General features: G+C 40.6%; 1 protein-coding gene across 12 annotated transcripts in view; it reads right to left on the bottom strand.

Moving 5' to 3' along the window:
* PATJ (PATJ crumbs cell polarity complex component) overlaps positions 1–13,802 on the bottom strand; it is a 260,848-nt gene that overhangs the window by 29,877 nt on the left and 217,169 nt on the right. For all 12 annotated transcript variants that reach the window (XM_053243239.1, XM_053243238.1, XM_053243236.1 and 9 more), the window contains one exon: positions 4,171–4,254. In XM_053243239.1, the coding sequence (XP_053099214.1) occupies positions 4,171–4,254 (84 nt within the window). The remainder of the gene's footprint in view (positions 1–4,170; positions 4,255–13,802) is intronic.

Raw genomic sequence — 13,802 nt, 5'->3', positions numbered from 1 at the left:
TCATTGATCCTAAAATGCAGAACCTGTCCACCACTTCAGTGCCTTCATTATCAATTCTGAGGCTGGTTGCTGTACTCATTGTCATTAGTCTAGTCTTCTTTACATTTAGTTGTAGTCCCATTTTTTCTCTCTGCCCCTTGACTTTCATTACCAGAGCTCACAGATCATCCACATTCTCAGCTATCAGAGTGGTGTCATCACCGTAGCAAAGTTTATTGATGTTTCTTCCTCCAACTTTAAATCCATGCTCATCTTCTTCCAATCCAGCTTTTCTCAGTATATGTTCAGCATATAAGTTGTTATATGTTATTATATAAGCATATAATAAGGAGAAAATATACAGCATTGTCTTGCTCCTTTGCCAATTTGGAACCAGTCTGTTTCACCATGTTCCGTCTGAACTGCAGCTTCCTGCCCTTTTTATAGGTTTCTCATGAGAACAATGAGATGTTCTTGGACACCCAAGGATATTCCACAACATGACATGGTCGATGCAATCAAAGCCTTTTCTGTAGTCAATAAAGCACATATTGACTTCTTTTTGGTATTCTTGGGCTTTCTCAGTTATCCAGGAAGTGTCAGCAGTGATGTCTGTTGTTCCTCAGCCTTTTCTGAAACCAGCTTGAACATCCGGCATTTCCCTTTCCACATAAGGCTCTAATCTGCGTTGGATGATCCTAAGCATTATTTTGCTAGCATGTGAAATTAAGGATATTGGTTTTGCGCAATCTGTTAAATCTCCTTTCTTTGGTGTGGGTATGTAGACTGACCTATTCCAATCCGTGTCATTGTGATCTGTTCCACAATTAGCCCCCAGCCATGTCTTTGCTGTTATAACTGAGCTCTTCCCATCTCCTTCCACCAATAATGTAATCAATTTGATTTCTGTGTACTCCATCTGATGATGTCCATGTGCATAGGCGTCGCTTTGGTTGTTTGAAGAATATGTTAGCAATGAAGAGATCATTGGTTTGGCAGAAACTAATAAGTCATTCTCCTGCTTCATTTCTGTTTCCTAGGCCATACAGTCCAACTGTGTTTTCCTCCTTACCATTTCCAACTTTGGCATTCCAGTCTCCAACCACCACCAGCACATCTTGCTTGCATGTTCTATCAATTTCAGACTGAACTTGAGCATAGAATTCATCTGCATCAGTCATTGGGGCATAGACTTGAATAACTGTCATGTTAAAGGGTTGTCCATGAAATCTAATTGATATTAGTCGGTCACTGACTGCTTTGTTCCCAAGTACTGTCATTGCTATATCTTTCCTGACTATGAAAGCAATACCGTTCCTTCTTTGGTTTTCATGTCCTGAGTAGTAAATGGTATGATTTGACTGAAAATGTCCAATTCCAGTCCATTTTAATTCACTGATGCCCAATATGTCAATCTGTAATTGAGTCATTTCATCTTTCACTGTGTCGAGTTTTCTCATACTCATGCTTTTTACATTCCATGTTCCCATTGTAATTCTGTCTTTGCAGCTTTGGATTTTCTTTTTCCACCTGGCAACATCAGCTGCTAGACATCCAAAAGGCTTTAATCTAACTGCATCATAAATATCATTGGTACTCTGAGATCCTCAGCTCTTCCTCAGTAACATGTTGAGTACCATCCGACCAGAAGGGCCCATCATCCAGTACTACATCGACAATCATTCTATTTTGTCTATCCATGTAATTTTCTTGGTAATTACAGGAGTGGTTTACCATTGCCTTCTCCCACGCAGTATGAAATGATGCCTTTCGTTGTCACTGATCTTCCACCTCCAGCACTTTCCTATATCGCTGCTGCCCAATATAGGTGTCTACTTGCTTTAGCTAAGCAGCTGGGATAATCTTCACGCTTTGGGTGTCCCTACTGGGAGTATACCTCCCGGTGTACTTTGCTCATTCTTCCCAGGAACACCACCCTGCCACGATGAGGTAGTATGGGCGGGGGGCGGGTACAGAGTAAATAGGAAGCACACCCTGGGAATGCAGGGCATCCCTTCTTGTTTCTTTTGAAGACTCATAAGTCACTGGTGGCAGGTTCCCATTCCACTGTTTGCCTGTAACTGAGGCCCTCTGTGATGTTGTGGAGTCATTCTGGTGTCGTCATTATTTTTTTGAAACTTGATGATATGTGGATTACCTGCTAGCCCATTCCGCTTCAACAAAACTGTATGAGACTCAAGTCCAAGGACATGGTTGATCTGGAAATCTGACATGACCAACCCTTTTTTCTGCAGGGATGATTTCTTGCAATTTTTGCCATGCTCTTAGTAAACTCATTATAATCCATCTAAATCTTTGAGTAAATGTAGAACCTTTTGGATAGGGAGGACTTGGACAGATTGAGCTATCTCTGGACAAGGCGGCTGAGAAGGGCAGCAGCTTGACTGACAATGTGTTGGGAAAAGCTGCAGATGCATTCTGTGGACTGAGAACAGATTTCCTTCTCGATTGGCAAAATCCAGGTGCCGCCTTATCTCCTCTGTGGTATGGATGGCTTACTAGGTTCATCTCATCACTTCAGCAGGGTGAGATGCAGTCCCTTAGAGAACCAAATGGCAGCACTCCCTAGCCTGCTACTAGTCCAGTAAGCTCCTCACCCAGAAAAGGATAGCTGGAGCGGAATGTGGTCCGGAGGACTTGCAAGTTCCAAAATCTGTACATCAGATATAAAGGTCACAATAAGAGATATTGTGTCAAGCATCCTTGCAGTGCCCTTCAAGAGTGCAGGCATTTTCTTGACCACGATAGTAGGCATGGGAAACACCTCAACAGAAGGCATCAGACAAGAGGCCACGCCCTCTCAGTCTGGGTTGAGATGCTAAATTTCCCTTGGAGCTTTGTCTTTTCAAATGGTGATGCCACCTAATCAACTTTCTGTCAAGACATATCTGTCTAGACAAGACCAGTTTATATATTAGATATTAGTGGGAGGGAAAGAAAGCTGATCTATTGCAATTTTTCTAAGGCAAGTCTCAAACAAGAATGCTTTAGTCCTGAACCAGAATTACAGGAAGTTACTCTAGCAAACTACACAAAACCCGCCATGAAGCTTCATCTGCCTGCACTGGCCCTGCTAGAGAGATGGGGGAGCTGAAGACTCTAGTATGTCCAGACTGTAGCAGTTATATGCACATCTGACCACCTGGAAATCTTAGGGCATATATGGCCTGAATATGTTCAGAAGCTTATGAGAAAATTGTTGCGCATATGCAAACATGAAATACCATATATGCACATATCAGTATTGGAGAAGGGGAGGGGAGAGCAGGATATCCTTGTACAATACTCTTCAGCTTTTGGTTACAGCACTTGATTCAGAAATTTGTATTCTGACCCCTCCTATGTGGTCCCCCTGTGGTAGGAGAAGTCATGTTATTTTTCCTTTAAATTTACTACTATATGTGTATGTACTTGTCTCTGCCAAGGTAATTGGATAGGGGTTTCATGAATGCAGTGTTGTACTCTGGCTTCTTAAAGTCTGGCTTAACTACAAGCACCAGGCCAAGCAAAAATTTTTCCTGTATGGTCCATGAAGAAGTCATCAATTAATGTGGCCATTACATTATTAATTGTGCTTTATTAATATAGAGAGTTTACTTTATTTTCAAAGGATAAGGATAGCAGCTAAAATAAGAAACTTTCAGTGAAAGAGCTGTGAGGTCAATTCCCAAGCGACCCTCAGTGTTTTCTTAACCTCCTTACAAGGAGGCCATAATAGGTGTGCTGGGAATTTGTGTTGATCTGACAGCGAGAGGTTTGCAGCTGCTCTGCGACTGCAGTGGTTTGACTTCTTTTCTAAGTCAACACAGACTTCTTTCTTCTTAACCCAGTCTTATTTAACAGCCCAAAACAAAATCTGTGCATTTCACCAAGGTTAACAGAGTGGCTTATGCCCCAGAGTTTCAAATGAGATTCTGAAGACAGTTATGGAGGATACAGATTCTAACAAGTTAATGTATATAAAAGATGGTCACAGTTTTCAGGGCTCAATTGAAGAGATGCATGCTGATTGTGGGGAGAACTAATATAATCTTGTAAACATTTACAGTTTTAATGAGATTATATGCAATAGTAGATCTATTATTTCAGTGCTCTGTACAATGCATGGTTTGCCTCATAAGTGTTATATGGAAGATAAGAGTTTTTGGAAGAGTAAAATATGAACATTACCTCAAGAATCTGATCACCAGCCCAAAGTCTGCCATCTCTAGCCGCTGCACCTTCTTCATAAACTTCATGGATAACAATAGCATCCTAATGGAACAAAGCAACACTGTTTTAATGCTTATAAATTAAAAGCAGGGTCCAACGTTGCAGCCCAGAATGCAGAACTGATATATGAAACCATCATATCCTTTCACAAGTATTGTAGAGCTAAATATGGTTCTACTATAGGTCCTGACTTTAACCATGGCTAAGTTCCACAATGAACTGGGTAAAGGTAGTGTGCCATCGAATTGGTGTCGACTCCTGGCGACCACAGAGCCCTGTGGTTGTCTATGGTAGAATACAGGAAGGGTTTACCATTGCCATCACCCGTGCAGTAAGAGATGATGCCTTTCAGCATTTTCCCTAAATTGCTGTTGCCCGATATAGGTGTTTCCCATAGTCTGGGAAACATACCGGCAGGGATTCGAACTGGCAACCTCTGGCATGCTAGTCACTGACTGGAAAGTTATTAAAAGCTTTATAGCAAAATATTTAGCCAACTCTGTTACAATATATAGGCTTAAGATTCTAATGGGTTAACACTATGCCTCAATTCACTGAGCAAGGGATGTTCTTGACACAGAAACACCACATTGTTAGAATATGGAGTTTGAAGGAAACAAATACAAAAATTCTGTCTGGTCTTTCATGGTTCAACTGAAGTACATTTTGACATAACTGATTGTTTTGGGAGATACTATTCAAATAGTTCTTGAGTTATTTACGTTAAGTTAAAATACAAAACAACTGATAAAATGACCATTTAACACTGTGATCTTATTGGCCAAGCCACTGGATTACACTAGACTAGTCAGGAAGACCAGAATCTAATTGAGTTAGTGCAACCACTAATAAATGCTAAGTGGTGATCGCCAATTTAATCAAGGTGTTTTTCTTAGCTAGCACTGGGCCTTATTAAGGAAATGTTCTAGCATACCCATTCACTTACTAATTTATTTAAATAACATACAGCTTCAATGGTGACCTGACAGGAGGAGATAAAATGTTTGCCATCAATGTCACTGTCTTTTTAGAAGTTCACAATTCAGGTTTTTGCTATTTAAAAATGATATAATTACTAAACATATTCTGAACAGGAGCATCATATGTAATATTACCATGATTACTGATCAGCAATATTTATTTCACTTCATTCCATAACCAGAAAAAATTGAGGTTTTCATTCATTAAAAAAAAAAAAGAATGTTTTGAGTGTTGTACACCAGAACTCCCATTCTCTCCACACACACCAGTTATTTAAATACCCACAAAATTTGAATTTACTGTGATTCCATTCTTGCCAGGTCAGATTAGTTAAATGTGTTATTTATATCCCTACCACATCTCATACTTGTTACTGCTTTATCAACCTCTAATAAACGCTAAACAGTGATAAAGCCAATTTGGTCAAAGTGTGTCTTTGCTGGCTAGCACTGAACCTTATCCATCCTTTGCCCATCCTCAGTTCCCACATCTTCAGCAGGTACAGTCATCCCTCACAAACAGCAAGGGTTCAGTTCTGGGAAAACCTCACAGTTGGCAAATTTGCAGTTGGTGAGCCATTTAAATCAATGACAAACAGGGGGTTAGCGGAATCGTGGTCACGGAAGGACCCCAAAATTCATGTTAAAAATAGGATAAATCCCCCCAAATCACAAGTCAGTAAAAGGGAAATCCCCCAAAATCACCCCTGATCCCTGACCCACCCCCCCCATTGCCAAAAAACCCCACCAAACCATGGATACTTGGGTTGCAGTTGGTGAGACCTGTCACAATTTCCCAGTTGTGGATACTCAAATCAACGACTGGGAAACCTGCAGTTGGTGAGAGATAATTGTAGTCATCTGCTCTTCCCAGGGTCTCTGACTCACTTAATGTCATCTCTGTATCGTCATAACAACAGAACCCACTTCAGATATGACAGCAGTATTCAATTGCATTGAGCATAGCAAGATCATAAAAATGCATAGCAAGATCATAAAACCTACCTGGAGAAGCCAGGAATTGAACTTGGGACCTTCTGCATGCAAAGCAGATGCTCTAGGACGGTCTTCAAATCCTTATTAAGAGGGAAGTATGCTTAACATAAATCTTGATCTTACTTAATCATGTTTAAGGTGAGTGGGAGTTAGGGGGAATTCAAACTGGAGATTTTAAAGCAGGCTGCCCTGTAGCTTGCTTGAAAACCCTTATCCGTGGTTAGGAGATTTACAGTGCCACCTCTATATCATGTCTGAGGGTAAGAGGGGATATCTTCCTTTTCCCATTGTTGTCATCTAGATCTTGGCTACACAACTATTTCCCCCACTATCTTAGAATAATGCTATCCTATCAGTTTTATTAGTTTTATTCAGATGTTGGCTAGATATGAATTCTATGACAGCGTGCATATTATTCGTGATTAACTTTTATGACCAAGGTGTTGTGTATAATGACTTTTTAAAGAGACCCTCACAGGGATGTTCAGCATTAATCAGGAAATTGATGTCTTGGGTTGAGTGGCTGCAGTTCAGTCCACAACAAGAAATGAAAACCACACTTTTATTAGTTTTATTACTGAGGCTGGGAAATACAGGCAGCAGCAGATGTTGCTCTAGGGAAGGTTTCAGTGATATACATGTATCGTCAGGAGCAGACGTCTCCAACAGACTTCAAACAACATTTTTATCATGTCACCAGCAATACTATTTGCTTTGAAACAGAATGCCAGCACCCCCGTGGAATGCTTCTCAGCTATCAGCTTTAATGCCCAGCCATATAAAATTGAGAGGGACTGCAAACACTCTGGAGGGCAGACTAAAAGTTCAAAATGATATTGATAAACCAGAGATCTGAGCAGAGAGTAATTGAAATTAAATTTAACAAAAAGAAGGATAAAGCATTAGGAAAGTAGAAACACAAGAATGAGATGGGGGCGGGGTTTGACTAGAGAAAAGCATTTCATTGACTGATATAGGAGTTATAATAAAGAATCAACTAAATATCAGTCACTAATTTAATGTTGTGGCAAAGTAGGCTCAATGTAATCAGGAAGCTTTTAACACAGGGCTTTGGAAGCCACTTAACTTGTATCTCCTCCATAATGGAGTGGGGTGCGTTCACATATCAGCTAGATTTACCCCGAAGTCCCTGTGAATTATGAGGGAGCAGTTCACACACAATTTGAGTTTTTCACTGCATGTTAGAGAGTAGCCCGATTTATATCCAGAGTAAAAAACCCCCACTATTCGTGGTGTTTTGGGGGGACAACTTTGAGTTCCCCATAAACTTGTAGTAAAACCTGCTGTGTGTAAAAGTCCCAGGGGTGCTGTTTTAAAAAATGCACATTACAGGATCAGAATCATGTTTAACAAAAGATCAATAAATCTTAACTTTATAAACAGACCCATGAATAGAAAAAGACAAGAAGAAGAAAAAAGGGATCTAATATCTGGAGAATTAATTACATTAAACACCACTAACAAAGTTTAAATGGTTTCTGGAATTCCAGGCTGTATATAGCCATTCACTTTGGAAGGAAAAGTTGGTAGCAGGTTGTAAAATATACTGAGGTTTTAAAAAAATTTCAGTGAAACAGCAAGGCATCACTCAGGGCAAGGTGCCTTAAACTGGCAGGGACATGAAGCGAGGGAAAATAATATCATTGCTTGACTTAAAGCAAGTCTTGTATCAAGGGAGAATTTTTAAAAAAGCATCTCCCTTTGCATATGACACTACTGTGTAGTACAGGGTTACTCAACTTCAGCCCTCCTGCAGATGTTGGCCTACAATGCCCAACATTCCTGACTATTGGCCACTATGGCTGTGGATGCAGCTACAGTACTTGTGTAAGCAGAGTAAGATATTCCCCTTAAGGGATGGGGCCTCTCTGAGAAGAGCATCTGCATGCTTGCATGCATAAGGTTCCAGTTCCCTCCCTGGCATCTCCAGGATAGAGCTGAGAGAGACTCCTGCCTGTAACCTCGGAGAAGCCATTGTCTGTTTGTGTAGACAATACTGAACTAGATGGACCAATGGTCTGACTCAGTAAAAGGAAGCTTCCTATGTTCCTAGCTCTGGTGTAGTACAGTAAGTACAATCATTTTGCTATTGCAAAAAGTCAAAGTCCCAAGTGAAAGTTTTGGTGGTGGTTTCCCTCCCCTCCTTTTTAAAGCATTAGTGACATGCTATTTATAAAAGCTGGAGAGATTTATATAATTACAATTTATCTAGGTATAACTGATGAAAAGAGATCTTAATCTGAATACAAGCTGTGTGATCAAGATAGTGATACAATTATCCAGACAAAAAGGCAATTCAAACTATAGCAAGCTTGCTGTCATAACTGTGCAGTTTCACAGGAATAGGAGAAACTCCAACCACTAAGCAAGAGAACAAATTCCCTTGAAGAAACAAGCAGTCAACAAGGAAAACAAGTTCCCTTGAAGAAACAGCAATCAACTTTTCAAAACGCCATCCCATTATATTAATGTCATAAGGCCTATAGAGAGATGTAGTTGCACAGTTGTACAAAGCATACCTTTGACACAGAAACTGTCAGAAACAGAGTGTGATAAGATTTCAATATGGATCATTTTCTAGCTTCTGAGACGATGCTGGTTTTCCACAAGTGTTAATACACGATACACAGCAGTTCAGAAACTTGTTTAGTTATTGTAAACAAGCCTAAATATGAGTAAATGACATAATAGCATATTCTCCCATTTACCCCTGCCTCCACTTCCTTTCCTCTGTCATTTCCACTGTATCGATTGTGAGCCACCTGGGACCGGGAACTTGACTTTGCGAAGATCCATGCACCCAGATGGAACAGGCCAGAGTACTGGACCATACTCTGACCTACCCACTGTGATCATGAGGGGAAGACATGCACATCTCCTTCCACTTTAATCATGAGGGGGAGATGCGCACATCTCCTTCTCACAGAACATGCTGTCCTACTGCTACCCAGTTGCACATGAAGTGATTCTTCTGAACTGCTCCTCAACACATGGATGAAAAATTATTTAAAATCATCCTGAAAGTGTGCCGAAAGTGCGCTCAATTGATTAGCTGAAAATGTGGTCAGTGGAGGAGGTATTCACACCCATGCTCCATGTGACTGAGCAATTCAGGAAATGTATTGTCCAAACTGGCCTGTAAGTAACTCCTCAACCAAACAGTTGCATAAACTGTGATTAGTTGACCACCACCTCAGTTATAATTTAGAGAAATGTGCCTCTTTGTGCACCCAAAGGAACCCCATGCTGCTTATGAACTGAACATATCAGATCTGGAAAATGGAAGGCACAAGCTATAGTTACAATATTGTGGGGTTACAATATTGCAACCAATTGCCAAAGGGTGTTTGCATACATATACATTCCAATGCATTCCATGCACTGCCCCAGGACTTCAGTGTTGCGTGAGACATACCCCACACACCCTAAATGAATACAGAGATCTCCTTCAGAGAGAACAATATTACACATGGCTCCATGTCTGCACTAGAAAGCACATACGACTGCTCCTCACTGTCGCACTTTGCAGTAAAGCGGAGGGCGGAGTTGTGCACCCAGCCTCATCTGCACAGGGGCACATGATGGTGGCTGGCCAATGGGAGTGGGAGAGAGACTGCATAAGCGGCCGGCTCCCTTCACTCAGGCTCAGTTGCCCTGGGGTAAGGCACCCACCAGCCCATCCCGTTTCAGTGAGAGTTCTTCAGTTGCCTTTTGCGGGTCAAGTAGGAATTTTTTGGGTCACACCCTATTGGCTTTGAGAATGGCCTTTTTCCCCCTACTTCTCATCAATTCTCCTAGTAGGGTTTCATTAGGATGTTCAGCCACTTTGCAGGTGAGCACAGTTTGGGGTAGGTTGTCTTATATTGGTGTTTGATTGGAGGACAATTTTTTTTTTTAACATTTTATATCCTGCTCTTCCTCCAAGGAGCCCAAAGCAGTGTACTACATATTTAGGTTTCTCCTCACAACAACCCTGTGAAGTAGGTTAGGCTGAGAGAGATGTGACTGGCCCAGAGTCACCCAGCAAGTATCATGGCTGAATGGGGATTTTAACTCAGGTCTCCCTGGTCCTAGTCCAGCACACTAACCACTACACCACTCTGGCTCTCAGTTCAATTAAGGTGAGTAGGAAGCTGAGAAATAGCCCTTGCAGGTTTCGTGGCCCTTGGACTGGGATCTGCCTCTACTTGGAGGCTGGCTGTGCCCACCACTCAGTGTTTTGCAGCCTGGGTGGAGTAGGGCTGGCTGGCCCCTCAGCAGGGATAAAGCCTCACGATGGTGAGGATGTTTGGACCCTCAGCTTGGCTGAATTAACACTCAGTCCTTCGCCTTGTGGTCGGCAGTCCTAATAATGAGGCTGACCCACATGGGTGGTACCCACACTCTATTTTGTATGTTCCTTGTTGCAGGTTAATTGTAAATTTAATTTATAAAAGGTGGCCCTAGTTCTTCCAATATTATGTGTTCTGGCGTTATTGGGACCTGGTTATGCATGTCTTAATCACAGCCTAAGAACATAACAGTCCTTATGGCTCAAATGCTTTGTCATTTATTAATGCTCAGTTAGATTACTATGAATGCATACCAAACTACCTGCATTAAAATAGACCATATTTAAAAAGACAAATAGATGAAAGTCTCGTTTCCCATTGTATTCTCAAACAGAATATCATAGATGATAGTGTTACCCCAGCCTTCATTTTGCTGTGTTGCACCCCAGCTCTTGCCTGCTGTTTCAGTTCTTGGGAGGACAATTCTATTGTACTAACCCTCTATTCATCCATATTAAGTGTGAACACAGGATTGCTTGTCAGCAGCTGTAAGAGAGGAACCTACATCAAGGATACTGGATGCTAAACCTGCTGACAGGTTTATGAATGACTTTGCTGAAGTGTAACCACAGCATGAATAGTAGATAAGAGGAGCCAAGGTCTCCTATTAGCTAGTCCTATGTATAAGAACTATATCCTAAAAACGAATGAACTTTAGTCTGTAACCTATAGATTTCAGACAAATGAAATGCTGTATTCTGCTTTAGATGTATTCTGCTTTCTGTCATGTGTATCTTGTATAGTACAGTAGCCCAGGTGCAACCTTTCCCCCTTTCCCCTGAATCCCTCAAAGCCTCTAAAGGCTTGATGGCCAAATAATCAGACAGGGAAAGTGCTGATTATTAAACCACCAAGGCTGAAGATCCAAGCTAAGGAGAACTTGGCTACAAGTTGACTGAATATTCCAGGATGCAAAAGACAGATAACTCATCTGTTATGAGAGGGCAAAGGGGAAGAACGTCCAAGTCCTGAACTTGGGGAGAAAAATGTCCATTCATCATAACTGTATCTTTGATGAATGTGATGTATGACCCTGCTGGCACATTAGAGGGTATAAAACCTGAGGACTTCGAACTGAATCTTCAGAGGGCAGATCCAAGAGAGGCAGCTCCACCCTCTCCAAATCTGCAGCGTCTTCACACCTCAACTTCGTGTAGCTCACAGTTTCTTCAAATTTCAACATTTGTAATCGTCAGGAGAAACCTTGATCTAGCAAATCAATTGGTTTTCCTTGCACCTTTGGTAATGGACTTCTGCTTCTCTTCCCTTGTTCCCTTTTCATTCTCCCATCCCTCGCCATTAGTTATATTGCTTGTATTACAATTAGGTATATCAGCTTTGCTTGCCAGTACCTTGTATCTAGTGGTCTAGATCTCTATTGTTTAAATGGGCAACCCTCAATTCCTTTGAAGCTGCGCAATCCCTGTGGGCTTTAAAGCCTCTGGCTACAGCCCAATAAGACAGACAGGTCCTAATCCAGTAAGATAGATCAGTTCCAGTTCAATAACAACATACTGGTCGTGATTGTCAAGGTAACTCAGCAGGAAGCAGATATTAGGTAATTGAAGAATGGAGAGCAAAATCCCATTGTGCGCAACAGTAGACTTTTGCTAGCACAAATTTGAAAGTTAGTCCAGAACATATATTGTAATATATTTTTTCACACCAAAAGGTTGAAATGTTGAATTTAAGGAATTAAAAAATATTAGCATTACACTTCACACTGCCCAATAGTTACATCTGGTCCTTATTTATTTAAAATGTATTCAGCTTGCATAGTATTTGTGCTCATGGTCATTTTTTTCTTTTTAAGAAACAAATTATCTGAGCCTGAAATTTCAGTGGTGCCATTTATTAATATCCCTTCAGCACAAAGTCATAGAGGCTCGCAAGTTCTCAATATACTTGAAATATATATTTTTATATATATATATATATATATATATATATATATATATATATATATATATATATTTACTTACGGCATAAGATGTTAAGTGTAAAAATATATTACCTACGGTAAGAAATAATGATACAACAACCCATGTTTCTGTTCTAAGAATCTTATTTCAAAGTAAACTGAATTCTTCAGAATGGTAAAATAAGTTTATAAAAACAAAAAATAATGATGTAAAAAAAAGTCAACTCCATGATATAGGCTATTTTAAAATTGAAAGTGAAAAATTTTAGGAAAATCATGCATTTTGACTCCAAAATATGTACAGAATGTTCACAAGCATTCTTAGAGTCAATTTTTAAAAGAAGCAGCTGAAAGGAAGCATGATGGACACACAATTTGTCCTCCGCTTCTATTGTAATGTAGAAAGCAGGACAGATAGATCTTACACACAGTGAGATCTGTGCACCCCAATTCTGTTGCTCTTACCAAGTCACCATGAGAAATAAGAATATAAGGACAGACCTGCTGGATCCAGCCCAAGGCCTATGTAGTCCAGCATCTTGTTTCACAAAGTGCATGCCCTGTCTTTTTCTGTTGCTCCCCTGCAATTGGTATTTAGAGGCATATTACATCTGAAGCTAGAGGTGGCCTATAGCCACCAGACATTATATATAGCCACCACTATTGATAGACCTATCCTCCATGCATTTATCTAAGCTCCTTTTAAAGCCATGCAAGCTAGTAGCCATCACCACATTCTGTGGTAGAGAATTCCATAGATTAATAAAGAGCTGTGTGAAAAGTACTTCCTTTGTTGGTCCTAAATTTACTGGTCTTCAGTTTCATGGGATGAAACTGGTTCTACTGCAGCAAGAGAGAGAGAAAAAATTTCCTTGGTCCACTCTCTCTACTCGATGCATATTTTTTTACATGTCCATCATGTCTTCCCGTAGTTACCTTTTTTCCAAACTAAAAAGCCTCAGAGTCTGTAGCCTTGCTTCATAAGGAAAGTGCTCCAGGCCCTTGATCATTTTGGTTGCCCTCTTCTGAACATTTTCCATTTCTGCAATGTACTTCTTAAGATACAGTGACCAGAACCATACGCAGTACTCCAAATGTGGCCGTACCATAGATTTGTATAAGGGCATTATAACGTTAGCTTTCTTTATTTTCAATCTCCTTCCTAATGTATCCTAGCATAGATTTTGCCTTTTTCACAGCTGCAACACACTGAGTTGACACTTTCAATGAGCTGTCCACCACGATCCCAAGATCTCTCCCTTGGTCAGTCACTGACAGCTCAGACCCCATCAATGTATATTTGAAGTTTGGTTATTTGCCCCAATATTCATCACTTTGCAC

The sequence above is a fragment of the Hemicordylus capensis genome, chromosome 4, assembly GCF_027244095.1.
Source record: "Hemicordylus capensis ecotype Gifberg chromosome 4, rHemCap1.1.pri, whole genome shotgun sequence".
In the NCBI taxonomy this organism is placed as follows: Eukaryota; Metazoa; Chordata; class Lepidosauria; order Squamata; family Cordylidae; genus Hemicordylus; species Hemicordylus capensis.
The sequence above is the reverse complement of the archived record's forward strand: the minus strand, read 5'-3'. Positions and strand labels throughout refer to the sequence as shown.